The 15,361-nt window shown below is 46.7% G+C and overlaps 1 protein-coding gene across 4 annotated transcripts in view; it reads left to right on the top strand.

The window, feature by feature from the left end:
* The window catches only part of CDC25A (cell division cycle 25A), a 31,332-nt gene extending 18,394 nt beyond the window's left edge, over positions 1 to 12,938 (top strand). For all 4 annotated transcript variants that reach the window (XM_045386308.2, XM_045386306.2, XM_045386307.2 and 1 more), the window contains 6 exons: positions 2,765 to 2,863; positions 5,468 to 5,530; positions 5,627 to 5,725; positions 6,934 to 7,064; positions 10,651 to 10,762; positions 11,009 to 12,938. In XM_045386308.2, coding sequence (XP_045242243.2) covers positions 2,765 to 2,863; positions 5,468 to 5,530; positions 5,627 to 5,725; positions 6,934 to 7,064; positions 10,651 to 10,762; positions 11,009 to 11,149 — 645 coding nt within the window. In that variant the 3' untranslated portion in view covers positions 11,150 to 12,938. The remainder of the gene's footprint in view (positions 1 to 2,764; positions 2,864 to 5,467; positions 5,531 to 5,626; positions 5,726 to 6,933; positions 7,065 to 10,650; positions 10,763 to 11,008) is intronic.
* Positions 12,939 to 15,361: the final 2,423 nt, after the last annotated feature.

Here is a 15,361-nt window from a genome sequence, read left to right as displayed (position 1 = left end):
GTGTTTTCTTGAGTTCTATGAGCCACTTCTGGCAAATTAAAGCCAAAGAAAGGATCATGGGAACCCCCACTTAAAGCTGGTGGTCGTAGATCAGAAGTTCCAGAGGCCCAACTGGTGTCTGAAGGGTGGTGCGGTTTTGAGAACTGGGCCCTCAACTTCCTGATCTGACACTCTCCAGGTAGATAGTGTCAGAATTGAATTGGACAACACCCAGCTATTATCCACTGCAAAACTGCTTGCTTGCTTGCTGGTAGGGAGAAATCCCCTCATATCTGGGGGTAACAGAAGTCTCTGTCTTCTGCTGTTGTTGGGTGAGGGAATAAGAAAAATACTTTGAGTTTGTGGGGTGTTTTCCTCATAGAAACATATACAGGGCTAAATTTCTGGTTTGTTTCTTTTTTTTTTTTTTTTTTTTTTGAGACCGAGTCTCACTCTGTCACCCAGGCTGGAGTGCCATGGCTCGATCTCCGCTCACTGCAACCTCCGCCTCTCAGGTTCCAGCAATTCTCCCGCCTCAGTCTCCCGAGTAGCTGGGACTAAAGTCGCCCACCACCATGCCTGGCTAATTTTTTATATTTTTAGTAGAGACGGGTTTCACCATGTTGGCCAGGCTGGTCTTGAACCCCTGACATCAAGTGATCCTCTCCCCTTGGCCTCCCAAAGTGCTGGGATTACAGGTGTGAGCCACCACGCCCGGCAGAGCTAAATATCTTATTATCAAATGTCAAATATCCAGTCTGGGTTCAGTTTTCCCCAGTTGTCTCCTAAGCACTTTTATAGTTTGTTAAAATCTGGATCCATATAAAGTCTATACACTGTAGTTGGTCAATAGGCCTTCTTACTCTTCAGATTTCAGTGCTCCATCTGTTTCCCTCTTGCATATTTTTATTTGTTGAAGAGCTCAAGTCATTTGTCCTGCAAAGGTTCCCATAGTCCTGTGGGGTCTTCAGACATTGTCTTCCATCCCCTATATTGCCTTAAAAACCTAACTCTGGAAAGGATGGATTGAATTCCAGTTTTATTTGTTTGGCAAGAATATCACATAGGTGATTTTGTCTACTTTGATCAGGAGGTATAATGTGCCGGGCAGCCATTGGTGATTGCTGCCCAGATTTTTTACTTCATTTCACTAGGGTTTCAGAAAGATGATACTGCAGTTTTTATGTTCTTTCCTCATTAATTAGCTAGAATATATCTATAAAGAGAAACTTACACTCATCAAACACTGTGGTTACCCTTGGGAAAGGCAGGATGAATATTGGATCTCTATTTGCCAGTTTCCAAATAATGCCCTACCAAGCATCTTCCAAAGTTGAAAGCAAGACTTATAGTTGTTTTTCAATAATAATTAGGAATTCATGGATTAAAACATTTGATGTGGTTCTGTGTATTGCACATATTGTCCTTTTGCTCAAATTATCCCTTTAACAGCTGGCTTCCTCTTCTCATTGAATAAAGCTAAGACATAGGCCAGGCGCGGTGACTCACACCTATAATCCCAGCACTTTGGGAGGCCAAGGCAAGCAGATCACCTGAGGCCAGGAATTCAAGACCATCTGGCCAACATGGTGAAACTCCGTCCCTACTAAAAATACAAAAATTAGCCAGGCATGGTGGTGCGCACCTGTAGTCCCAGCTGCTCCGGAGGCTGCGGCAAGAGAATTGCTTGAACCTGGGAGGCAGAGGTTACAGTGAGCCAAGATCATGCCACTGCACTCCAGCCTGGGTGACAGCGAGACTTGTCTTAAAAAAAAAAAAAAAAAGCTAAGACATACTTTTTCTAAACTTAGTCCTAGTTTTTTTTTTTTTTTTTTAATTTTTTTATTTTTTTTTTGAGACGGAGTCTCGCTCTGTCGCCCAGGCTGGAGTGCAGTGGCCGGATCTCAGCTCACTGCAAGCTCCGCCTCCCGGGTTCACGCCATTCTCCTGCCTCAGCCTCCCGAGTAGCTGGGACTACAGGCGCCCGCCACCACGCCCGGCTAGTTTTTTGTATTTTTTAGTAGAGACGGGGTTTCACCATGTTAGCCAGGATGGTCTTGATCTCCTGACCTCGTGATCCGCCCGTCTCGGCCTCCCAAAGTGCTGGGATTACAGGCTTGAGCCACCGCGCCCGGCCACTTAGTCCTAGTTTTAACCCCCCTTGTTTCTTTCTCTTTTTTTGGAGATAGTTTCCCTCTGTCACCCAGGCTGGAGTGCAGTGGCACCATCACCACTCGCTGTAGTCTTGACCTCCCCAGCCTCAGGTGATCCTCCCACTTCAGCCTCCCAAGTGGCTGGGACTATAGGCACACACCACCATGCTCAGCTTGTGTGTGTGTGTGTGTGTGTGTGTGTGTGTAGACAGGGTCTTGCTGTGTGATCTGGTCTGGAACTCCTAGGCTCAAGCGATTCACCTGCCTTGCCGAGGCTGGTCTGGAACTCCGGGGCTCAAGCGATTAACCCACCTGGGCCTCCCAAAGTGTTGGGATTACAAGCATGAGCCATCGCACCCAGCCTAACCACCTGGCCCCCACCTTTTTTAAAAAAAAAAAAAAAAAAGGAAGGATAATTTAGTTTCAGAGCAATTCAGTTAGACACTGGAATAATAGGAGACCTAGTCAATAACCCACATTCATTTTTGTTCACTCCAGATTCAATAAAATAAAAACTTCTTACTAAATGTAGGCATTAACATTTCAGTCTCCTCGAGACATGCTCCAAGTGAATGTTTTCAGAAGTTCCATTCAGAGCCCTTGTCTCATTCTCTACCTTTGATTCATTACAGACGCTTCATCAGTCTTTATCCCCGGCATCTTCCCCCAAAGGAACCATTGAAAACATTTTGGACAACGACCCAAGGGACCTTATAGGAGACTTCTCCAAGGTAATTGCAAGCAGAGCTGCTCTGGCAAGTGTAGGAGTGAGTGTGGGTATTTAGAACCCCACTCAGCCTGTCTCCCTCCCCAGGGTGGTTCCTGGCGTGCCTCCAAAAGGACACAGTTAAAGAATGTTAAAGGTGGGGAAGCAAACTTAGTTTTCATGATCGGGTATATATTGGTTTCTGAGACTGTAGATCTTGCTATTGCTGATGGGCAGTTTTAGGTGGGGAGCTGTCCACCAACCACCTTGATTATAACCTGAAGACCAGGCTTTCTGGGAACTGTGTTACTATAAAAATAGTAATTAGGCCGGGCGCGGTGGCTCAAGCCTGTAATCCCAGCACTTTGGGAGGCCGAGACGGGCGGATCACGAGGTCAGGAGATCGAGACCATCCTGGCTAACACGGTGAAACCCCGTCTCTACTAAAAAATACAAAAAAATAGCCGGGCGAGGTGGTGGGCACCTGTAGTCCCAGCTAATCGGGAGGCTGAGGCAGGAGAATGGCGTGAACCTGGGAGGCGGAGCTTGCAGTGAGCTGAGATCCGGCCACTGCACTCCAGCCTGGGCGACAGAGCCAGACTCCGTCTCAAAAAAAAAAAAAAAAAAAAAAACAGTAATTAGCAGGATAGTATAAAGCAGAAATAAATCTGTAGCCTCACTACAAGTCTGCATGTTGAAAGGTTATCTTAGAAGGTCCAGTATTGAGACTGAATTTCTCCATTGTTCAGAGAAGCTTGGCCACTGAGGGAAAAGGCCCTCTAGAAAGTCTAGAGGAAGATCTTCTAATAGCCTGATACGCTACATGAAGGCTTGGCTGCAGTAAAATATAAGGCTAGGACAGGGAATGTGTCAGTAGCAGCTTCTTTAATCACATTTTGACTTGAAAGTTACCAGATCAATGTGGTTTTTTTTGTTTTTTTGTTTGTTTGTTTGTTTGTTTTGAGATGGAGTCTCGCTGTGTCGCCCAGGCTGGAGTGCAGTGGCTGGATCTCAGCTCACTGCAAGCTCCGCCTCCCGGGTTTACGCCATTCTCCTGCCTCAGCCTCCCGAGTAGCTGGGACTACAGGCGCCTGCCACCTCTCCCGGCTAGTTTTTTGTATTTTTCTTTAGTAGAGACGGGGCTTCACCGTGTTAGCCAGGATGGTCTCCATCTCCTGACCTCGTGATCTGCCCGTCTCGGCCTCCCAAAGTGCTGGGATTACAGGCTTGAGCCACCGCACCCGGCCCAGATCAATGTTTTATTCATTAATTTAGTTAACATTTATTGAAGCACTTATGTGTTAGGCAGAAATTCCGAAATGAGACCCAGTTCCTTCCCTCAAAGAATTTAGCATGTGGTTGGAGAGGTAAGACATGAACTACATGTACCACATGGTAGACTGAAATAAATTTCAGTGAGGTGTAAACATAAACAGCAGTCCGTGAGAAGTAAAAGGGTTTGTCTTGGCCAGGGGGTTGGGAAACGTATGGGCTTGGGCCGTTGATATTTCAGCCTAAATGGGTTTCGAAGGAACAAGGAGAATGAAGAGAACAAGCAAAGACCCAGCTGCATCCTCAGTTTTGGAACCTTCTCTTATTTGGCGGGGAGAGATGTGGTCTTACTATGTTGCTCAGGCTGTAGTGCAGTGGCTATTCGCCCATGGTATCATAGTACACTGTAGCCTCAAACTTCTGGCCTCAAGTGCTCCCCCTGCCTCAGCCTCCCAAGTAGATGGGACTACAGGCATGCACCATCACACTCAGTGGAATTTTCGACTTGAATTGAGGCCTGGTTATGTTTGTCTTAATGGGCCTGTGCATGGGGATAGATGAACTCTTGACTCAGCCAGTCGCCCTAATGAGTAATGGCTAATGTGTGCATCTTCCTCCTCAAGGCTAGGCTAGGTCTCTTTTTTTCCTATCCCCAGTGCCTCGCACCATGCTGGACATAGCAGGTGCTCAGTAAATGAGTGAAATCTATATGTTTAAGTGCTGTTCACAGTCTCTAACTACTGACATGTGGATTCTTGACAAAAGCAGGAGGAAAATGAGGTTACCTGAGGTTTCTTTATTTAAATATGCCTTACTAGCTAGGTAACCTTGAATACGGTGCCCAAAACGGGGATAATATACCTTATTGGTTTGTGTGAAAATTAAATATCAAGATGTTAATGAAGTAACTAGAAGAGTAACTAGTGTGTACTAACTAATTGTTTGCTTGTTTGTTGGTTGGTTTTTTGAGACGGAGTCTCGCTCTTGTCACTGAGACTGGAGTGCAGTGGTGCAATCTCAGCTCACTGCAACCTCCGCCTCCCGGGTTCAAGCAATTTTCCCGCTCTAGCCTTCCGAGTAGCTGGGACTACAGGTGCGTGCCACCACGCCTGGCTAATTTTTGTATTTTTAGCAGAGATGGGGTTTCACCATGTTGGCCAGGCTCGTCTCGAACTCCTGACCTCAGGTTACCCGCCAGCCTCGGCCTCCCAAAGTGCTGAGATTACAGGTGTGAGCCACTGCGCCTGGCCATTAATGTTTGTTTTTTAAAAGGTGCCTCCTACCAGCCAGACAAACAGTGTGAGTGTGAATTTATATGGGCTTTCAGATTCTCTTAGTATCTTTTTTTCTTTTTAAGGGTTACCTGTTTCATACAGTTGCTGGGAAACATCAGGATTTAAAATACATCTCTCCAGAAATTGTAAGTCCATCCTTTTGGAACCTACCACACATCAGGTACTTGAATCTAGTTTTTCCTCATGGTCAAAGTTGATTCTCCTTGGTTTTCTCTCAACAGATGGCATCTGTTTTGAATGGCAAGTTTGCCAACCTCATTAAAGAGTTTGTTATCATTGACTGTCGATACCCATATGAATATGAGGGAGGCCACATCAAGGTATGGATTCCTGAGACTTGCTGTAGAAGGAGCCCTAAACAGGATCTGTGGTTTTAAAGTGGGGAGGACAGTGACACCTGGCCGCTTAGCTCATATGCTAGTTGTTAGAATTTTGAAACAATGCAGTGAGCGTGGAAGGCATTTGATTCTGGGTGCTCTTAACGAATGTTCCCTTGTCTGCAATACTCTCTACCACCTTGTGCGACAGTTACTCTTCATGTTTGTCCCTCACACCATCATTATCAAGGGCACCTGTAGGAGGTACCCACTGATGTTTAAGTCATTCAAGGGGACCAGAATGGGTTTCGTAGCATTTAAGAGGCTTGGGTACCAATGTCTGAGCACCCCAGGGCTCCTGACGAGAAGAAGCCCATCTCTGGCAACATGTCCCGGTGTCTGTGCCAGGCTTAGTGATGCCTCCAAAGTTGATTGTTCAGCAGGCTGCCTGGTTGAGGGGCGTGTTGGGACACACGTTCCCAAGAATAAAGGAACTGATTTTGCCATTTTAATCTTTTTTTTTTTTTTTTTTTTTTTTTGGAGACAGAGTCTCGCTCTGTCGCCAGGCTGGAGTGCAATGGCATGATCTCGGATCACCGCAACCTCTGCCTCCTGGGTTCAAGCAATTCTCCTGCCTCAGCCTTCCAAGTAGCTGGAACTACAGGCGCACACTGCCACGCCCAGCTAAATTTTTTAAAATTTTTATTTTAGTAAAGACGGGGTTTCACCATGTTGCCTGGGCTGTTCTCGAACTCCTGAGCAATCTGCCCACCTCAGCCTCTCAAAGTGCTAGGATTACAGGCATGAGCCACAGCACCTGGCCTGCCATTTTAATGCTTTACCCAATTAATAGTGTTTAAATATAGTAAGGAGGTACGTTAAATACGATGTTACTGTTTGCCATTGTCTTGTAGCTTTTGAAAATCCCCAAATTTATAAAACTACCTATAAAGTGTACCATAGTCATATTTGAATTGCCCATTTCCAGTCCCCATGTGCATTACTGTATGACAAATGTGTACGGACCCTCAAAGCTCCATTGAGATACAGGTGCCAGATGGTCTACTGGGCTATTCAGCCGGAAAAACTGAAAAAATCACAAACTGGTCTTGTGGACTTAAAGATCATTTTTGTTGAATCATTACATCTTGCTGAATCATTACTTCATGTGTGAAACATGCAGGTTCCAAGGGTCTCTGTTGTCTTCATAGGGTGCAGTGAACTTGCACATGGAAGAAGAGGTTGAAGACTTCTTACTGAAGAAGCCCATTGTACCTACTGATGGCAAGCGTGTCATTGTTGTATTTCACTGCGAGTTTTCTTCTGAGAGAGGTCCCCGCATGTGAGTGCTGCATGGAACTGGGTTCTGGGGTAGAGGCTCCATGTTGCTTTTGTGGGACATGGTGGTTTGTGGCTTGCACTTGGAGCATATTGTAGCATATCAAGCAGTCTCTTGCACATAACAAGCCATTTTCATATGTAATTTTATCCTGAGGTGAACTTTGGCTCTTCCAGTCTCCCCGACTGTCCTTAGTCTGACCTGTGAGGCTACTGTTCATGTGACCTCTTTCAAGTATAAAGTAACCATTCCTTATGCAAATGCCAGAAAAGTGTGAAGACCTGATATGATATGATGCTTTGAAACACTTGATATTATTACCAATTTCAGGGTGAAAAAAAGGGGGCAAAGAGCTGCCCATCAGTCATTGTGTCCATTTTAAAAGGATTGTAAGCCTGGTATGTATCAGGCTCTGACAATAAAAATGTAACTACAGTAAAGCACAGTACAGTATAAATACCACAGCGAGCAGGACCAACAAGGACCCTGTTGCAGCAGAGATCCAAGTGGGGATCCATATAAATGCTAAGAAAACAGGAGGACAGGCAGAGAGGTGGGACAGAGAGTGCAGCTTAACTAGGATGGTTCAAGGGAGGATCACTTGCTAAAGTTTCAGACCAACCTCGGTAACACAGTGGGATCCCACCTCTATGAAAAATAGGAGGTGGGAGGATCGTTTGAGCCTGGCAGGTTGAGGCTGCAGTGAGCCATGATCATGCCACCGTACTTCAGCCTAGGTGACAGAGTGAGACTCTGTCTCTCTGTCACACACACACACACACACACACACACACACACAGAGGTTGTACTTGCATATACTTCACCTGATTTTATTAATTGTTAACATTTTGTCACATTTGTATGTACATGCTCTACACACAGGCAACTACAGTAGAACTTGACACTTTTTAACTGTCATAAGTCCTTCAAACATCTGTCTCCAAAGGATGGTCATTCATGAATGGAATTATTCACTCACCAGATTTTTTTTTTTTTTTGAGATGTAGTCTTGCTCTGTCACCCAGACTGGAGTGCAGTGGTGCGATCTCGGCTGACTGCAACCTCCACCTCCCGGGTTCAAGCAATTCTCCTGCCTCAGGCTCCCGAGTAACTGGGACTACAGGCGCATGCCACCATGCCCAGCTAATGTTTTTATTTTTAGTAGAGACAGGGTTTCGCTATGTTGGCCAGGCTGGTCTCGAACTCCTGACCTCAAGTGATCCACCTGCCTCAGCTTCCCAAAGTGCTGGGATTACAGGCCTGAAACAAACTAGACACACATACACATACATATAAATTTTTTTAAAACCCACAAAAGATGCTGTTCTCTCTCTCTTTTTTTTATTTTTGAGACAGGGTCAGTTTCTGTTGTCCAGGCTGGAGTACAGTGGCAGGAGCACAGCTCACTGCAGCCTCTGCCTCCCAGGCTCAAGTGATTCTCCCACCTCAGCCTCCCAGGACCACAAACATGCATCACCACAAACATGCATCACCATGCCTGGCTAATTTTTATATTTTTTGTAGAGACAGGGTCTCACTGTGTTGCCCAGGCTGGTCTCAAACTCCTGGGCTCAGGCAATCCTGGCCTCCCAAAGTGCTTGGATTACAGGTGTGAGCCACCATGCCCAGCTCAAAAGATGCTATTCTCTCAATTCTCTCATTTCCCCATCTTCTCTTTAACAACCTCTAATATAAAGGACATTATTATACCATATTAAAACTTCACCTGGATATACAGACAACGCCCCATCTCTGTATTCTGCATTTGCAAGCTGCATGTTTATATTACCATCTACAGATATCCCTTACACTTCGTTCCCCACTTGAGTTTCACCATCACTGGCTTTCTGTTAATCCACTGAGGAAAGATTTGAGAATCACAGGTGAACTGTGTTTTGTTTTTTTTTTTTTTGAGACGGAATCCTGCCCTGTCGCCCAGGCTGGAGTGCAGTGGCGCTATCTCGGCTCACTGCAGCCTCCGCCTCCCGGGTTCAAGCGATTCTCCTGCCTCAGCCTCCCAAGTAGCTGGGATTACAGGCGCCTGTCACCACGCCCGGCTAATTTTTTGTATTTTTAGTAGAAACGGGGTTCCACTATCTTGGCCAGGCTGGTCTTGAACTCCTGACTTCGTGATCCACTGCCTCAGCCTCCCAAAGTGCTGGAATTACAGGTGTGAGCCACCGTGCCCAGCCGAACTCGTTTTAACCACAGGCAAATGGTTTAAGTTACGTCCTGCTGAGGAAGCTGCTGCCCATCCCTCATGACTAGAGCAGCTACCGTAGGCCCCAAACCACTGAGCTTCAAGAGAAAATCAGTAGATACTCTCTTGGCTCTTGTGTACCAGATACCTTTCTAGATATTGAGGGAGAAGAGCAGTGAACAAAACAGACCAAAAATCTCTGCCTTCATGGAACTTACATTTCAGAGTGGACAGGAGTTCAAGAACAGCCTGGCCAACATGGTGAAATCCTGTCTCTACTAAAAATACAAAAATTAGCCAGGCGTGGTGGCGGATACCTGTAATCCCAGCTACTTTGGAGGCTGAGGCAGTAGCATCCCTTGAACCCAAGAGGCAGAGGTTGCAGTGAGCTGAGATTGTGCCAGTGCACTACAGCCTGGGCGTCAGAGTGAGACTCCGTCTCAAAAAAAAAGGTTATTGGGCGCGGTGGTTCACTCCTGTAATCCCAACACTTTGGGAGGCCAAGGCAGATGGATCGCAAGGATCACCTGGCCAACATGGTGAAGCCCCGTCTCTACTAAACATACAAAAATCAGCTGGGCGGTGGCGCGCGCCTGTAGTCCCAGCTGTTCGGGAGGCTGAGTCAGGAGAACTGCTTGAACCCAGGAGACAGAGATTACAGTGAGCCTGAGATCACGCCCTTGCACTCCAGCCTGGTGACAGAGCGAGATTCTGTCACCAAAAAAAGGTGCTTCAGAGCAAAATAAGGCCAGTGGTGGGAGCTCCCAGGCAGGCTGGAGAAACAGTAGTGGGGCCGCAGGGACTCACGTGGGATGAACAAGGGGCAGAGCAGCAGTAGGGGTGATGAGCTGTAGGCCTCTGAAGGACTTGGGGCCTCGGGCTTTTTCACCAAGGGCGAGGCAGTAAGCAGCCATTGGCTGGATATTGAAGACCGTTCAGTTCAGGTAGAGGATAGAAACAGGGCCCTGAGGCAGGAGCAAGTTCAGCCTCCTTAAAAGGCACAGAAAGAAGCCCACTTATGTAGAAGGAGGTGAGTGAGGGAGCCTAGCTGAAGAGAAGGCTGGGGTGGAGAAAGTAAGGGGAAGCTGGCTTAGATAGTGAAACTGTTGCTACAAACTGGTGGTGAAGGTGCTGGGCCGGACTCAGACGCTAGGGCTGTTGGAGAAAGGAAAGTTGGGGAAGAGACCATCTACTGGCACTGGCTGTGAATGCTGCTCACGTGGCCAGGAACTTGCAACTTAGCACTGATTGTTTCTAAGAATAAATGTAAAGTTGGGAAGATGTGTATAAGGGGGACTTAGACCACAACTGCTACTTTGACTGCGTTGCCTGGGTGTTGCTCTGTGCTGGAAAAGCTAACCCTACTTTGGCCTTCCTTCCCCTGACTAGGTGCCGGTACGTGAGAGAGAGAGATCGCCTGGGTAATGAATACCCCAAACTCCACTACCCTGAGCTGTATGTCCTGAAGGGGGGATACAAGGAGTTCTTTATGAAATGCCAGGTAAGACTGGGACTGTGGAGAGCATCCCTCCTCCCCTTACCCCAGTGGTAGACTAATGGATCTATCTGGCGGTCATGACTTTCTTTCCAGGGGGTGGGTATCTGCTGAACACAAAGAAAGCCCCTGTAGAACTGGCCGCCCAGGTCTGCCTGGCCGCTTTCAGCCTTGTAACCCTAGGCAGAGAGGAAACCAAGTTGTGAGTGTGAGGCAGGTGTACTCTAACCTCATGCTCTCTTGTCCCCTCAGTCTTACTGTGAGCCCCCTAGCTACCGGCCCATGCACCATGAGGACTTTAAAGAAGACCTGAAGAAGTTCCGCACCAAGAGCCGGACCTGGGCAGGGGAGAAGAGCAAGAGGGAGATGTACAGTCGTCTGAAGAAGCTCTGAGGGCGGCAGGACCACCCAGCAGCAGCCCGAGCTTCCCTCCGTCCCCCTTTACCCTCTTTGCTGCAGAGAAACTTAAGCAAAGGGGCCAGCTGTGTGGCATTTGGAGAGGGGGCCTGGGACTTCCATGCCTTAAACCTACCTCCCACACTCCCAAGGTTGGAGCCCAGGGAATCCTGCTGGCTACGCCTCTTCTGTCCCTGTTAGGCGTCCTCCGTCCATATCAGAACTGTGCCGCAATGCAGTTCTGAGCACCGCGTCAAGCTGCTCTGAGCCACGGTGGGATGAAGCAGCCGGGGCCTTTTCGGGCTCCAGCCATCTCATGAGGGGAGAGGAGATGGAGGGGAGTAGAGAAGTTACACAGACAGAAATGCTGCTGGCCAAATAGCAAAGACAACCTGGGAAGGAAAGGTCTTTGTGGGATAATCCATGCCTTTAATTTATTCAACTTCATCAATCACTTTATTTTATTTTTTTTCTAACTCCTGGAGACTTACTTTACTGCTTCATTAGGTTGAAATACTGCCATTCTAGGTAGGGTTTTATTATCCCAGGGACTACCTCGGCTTTTAATTAAAAAAAAAAAAAAGAAAAAGAAGGGGGTAAGAAAATATAAACCTGTTATAAGTTATGGGACAGAAAGCTAGGTGCTCTGTTACCCCCAGGAAGTGCTGTGGTACTGGGGCTGCTGCTATTTAAGCCAAGAACTGAGGTCCTGGTGAGAGCGTTGGACCCAGGCTTGGCTGCCTGACATAAGCTAAATCTCCCAGACCCACCACTGGCCACTGAGATCAATTTGGTGGGAGATGTGGCCCTGTTCTTCCTCACCCCAGTTCCATGACATTGGCTGGTATAGGAGCCACAGTCAGGAAAGCACTTGAGGCAGCGTCCAGGGCCACCCCTAGCTCAGTGCTGGAATGTTGCAGTGTAGGTTTCCCAGGGAAGGGGGGTGGGGCTGGGTGGGCTCCACAGGATGGGGGAGGAGCATGTCCACTGAGTGTCTTCCTTATGTTGCTGTGATATTGTTTGATAGCTTTTATTTTCTAATTTTTTAAAAATGGTCATATTATGAGTCAAAGAGTATCAAATCAGTGTTGCATGGGCCACCCAAGGGTGAGGAGAGGGGCTGGAAGCCCTGGGCATTAGGAGAAGGGAGTGGGTGCTGGCATGGACATGACTGGATAGAATTTTCTCAGGAGGGAGCTTGGTGGATTTTGAAGGTAAAACTTTCTGGGTTTATCATGTTTTAATTTGAGAGACAGGGAGTGATGAATCATCACCGGTTGTCCCTTATCTAACCCCATAGACGTGGGGATTTCAAAAGAGCACCTCATCCAAGGAGCTGGGGCTGACTTCATTGATTCTAGAGAGGCCTGTTTCAGTGCCTACTCATCCCCACCCTCTGGTGCCAGCCTCCTTACCATCACGGCTTCATTGAGGTGTAGGCAGTTTTTTCTTAAAACGAGACAGTCTCTCCCCTTACCTCAACTTCCTATTCTTGGGGTGGGGGGGTGGGAATCAAGTGATACTGGAGATAGCTAGTTGCTGTGTTATGGGTTTGAGTTACATTTGGCTATAAAACAATCTTGTTGGGAAAAATGTGGGGGAGAGGACTTCTTCCTACACGCGCATTGAGACAGATTCCAACTGGTTAATGATCTTGTTTGTAAGAAAGAGATTCTGTTGGTTGAGTGCCTGAAGAGAAAGGTGGGATGGCCTTCAGATTATACCAGCTTAGCTAGCATTACTAACCAACTGTTGGAAGCTCTGAAAATAAAAGATCTTGAACCCATGCTCTCTGCCTAGTTCTTGATGGATTTAAGGAGAATTACATTTCCCTTTAAGGTCCTGGGACCTCATTAGATAAAATTATTGTTTTGGATAGCCACATTTCCTCAAGAAGCTCTCTAAGTCCAAAAACTTGTGGTTCAGATTGATTTGCAAGATGAAATGGGCGCATAAAAAGCGTGCCTGTGGCCAGCTGCAGTGGTTCATTCCTGTAATCCACGCACTTTTGGAGGCCAAGGCAGGCAGATCACATGAGGCTGGGAGGTCGAGGCTGCAGTGCCCACACACAACTAGGGATGCTGGGGGCTATTGGGGGCAAAATATATTGGTCTGAAGCACAGGGGCACCCAGAATAGAAAACGTGTTCCTTTATGTATGTGTTGGAAAACTAGGGGTTCAGACATATTTGATTATATTATATATACAGATATTTTTTTGAGACAGTCTCTTGCCAAGGCTGGAGTGCAGTGGTGTGATCTTGGCTCACTCCAGCTTTCAACCTTCCAGGCTCAAGCAATCCTCCCACCTCAGCCTCCCAAAGTGCTGGGTTTACAGATGTGAGCCACCATGTTTTTTAAAGTTTACTTTTAGCAGGTAGTAGTATTTCCCTGGATTGCTGCAAAGGCCAGCTGGCTTCCTGTCTGACCTGTCCTTCCTAAAATTGCAAATTAAGTCAACCCATTCTTGATAATTTAATGGTTTTTTTGTTGTTGCCTATAAAATGAAACTTGACCTCTTTAGACAGTATGCTAAGATGCAACCTCAGCCTTAGTTCAATTTATGCTCCACTATCAGGTAAGGATTCTGTTTTCTAGAATGCCCCTGCTCTCTGAAACTTGCTTGCTAGAGCTGGAAGTCTGCCATGCAGAAAGTTTGCATTTACTATAGAAAAATTTATGTGTGGACACCCACAAGATCAAGAGTTGGTTAACTCAAAACCATGGGCAAAACTTAACTCACTTTAAATTTTGGGGATAACTATTCCATTCAAGGTGTGATCTGATTCAGATTTAAAAATTTTAAAGTATGCAAAGATGTACAAAAAATCACTCATTTCACACACCAGCTTAAGAACAAACAGCTTAGCTGAAGCCCCTTGCCTACCCTGACTTCATAAACTCTTCAGCTGCACCCAGCTCCCATAAGTTAACCCTTATCCTTACTGGTCTTACGATTATTTCCTAAGCAAGAAGATAGATTTCAGATATTTTTTCCTTTTTTTTTTTTTTTTTTTTGAGACGGAGTTTCACTCTGGTTGCCCAGGCTGGGGTGCAATGGTGCGATCTTGGCTCACCACAGTCTCCACCTCCTGGGTTCAAGCGATTCTCCTGCCTCAGCCTCCCGAGTAGCTGGGATTACAGGCATGCGCCACCACACCCAGCTAATTTTGTATTTTTAGTAGAGACAGGGTTTCTCCATGTTGGTCAGGCTGGTCTCGAACTCCCAACCTTGTGTGATCCATCTGCCTTGGCCTCCCAAAGTGCTAGGATTACATGTGTGAGCCACCATGCCCGGCCTCATGTTTTCAAACTTTACAAATTGTGCAGCTATAGTCCCAGCTACTTGGGAGACTGAGGCAGGAGGATTGCTTGAGCCCAGGAGTTCAAAACCTGCCTGGGCAATATAGTGAGACCCCATCTTTAACACAAAACAATCTCCATTATGTGCTTATTCATCTGTGACTCACTTTGATTTTTATTTCTCTGCTTATCACAAGGGCACTTGGCTCGAGAAAGGGCAAAGCATGAATCAATAGTGACTCAGGTTACATCTCTACAGCAGAGGAATCTGGAGTTGTCACTTTTCCTTTTGGGGCCTTTCTTCATAAATAACAAATGCATTTGAACTAGATTTTCCAGCCAGGTGCAGTGGCTCATGCCTGTAATCCCTGCATTTTGGGAGGCTAAGATGGGCAGATAGTTTGAGCCCAGGAGTTCTTGACCAGCCTAAGCAACACGCCAAAACCCCGTAACTACTAAAAATACAAAAAATCAGCCAGGTGTGGTGGTGCATGCCTATTGTCCCAGACACTCAAGAGGCTGAGGTGGGAGGATTACCCGAGCCCAGGGAAGTCAAGGCTGCAGTGAGCTAAGATTGTTCCACTGTACCCCAGCCTGGGTGACAGGAGTGAGACTCTGTCTGGAAAAAAAACAAAAACAAAAACAAAAACAAAAACTAGATAACTAGATGTTCTCTGTGACTGCCCTGTCCCAACATACTGTGGCTCTGGCATTTGGATGGCCCCTTTGCAATACCCACTTCAAATCTACTTGGAAGGGCCTCCATGGAGGAAAAGCTGTTTCTCTCATTCAATAAACATTTGACTTGTGCTGAGCACTGAGGATAAAGAAGTGTGTAAGATGCAGGCTTTGTCTCAAGGCGTTCACTGGCTAGTGGGAGAAATAGTTGCTAAAAATGACAAGGTCT

Source organism: Macaca fascicularis, chromosome 2 (assembly GCF_037993035.2).
Source record: "Macaca fascicularis isolate 582-1 chromosome 2, T2T-MFA8v1.1".
Taxonomy (NCBI): domain Eukaryota; kingdom Metazoa; phylum Chordata; class Mammalia; order Primates; family Cercopithecidae; genus Macaca; species Macaca fascicularis.
This window is presented reverse-complemented; position numbering and strand designations above follow the sequence as displayed.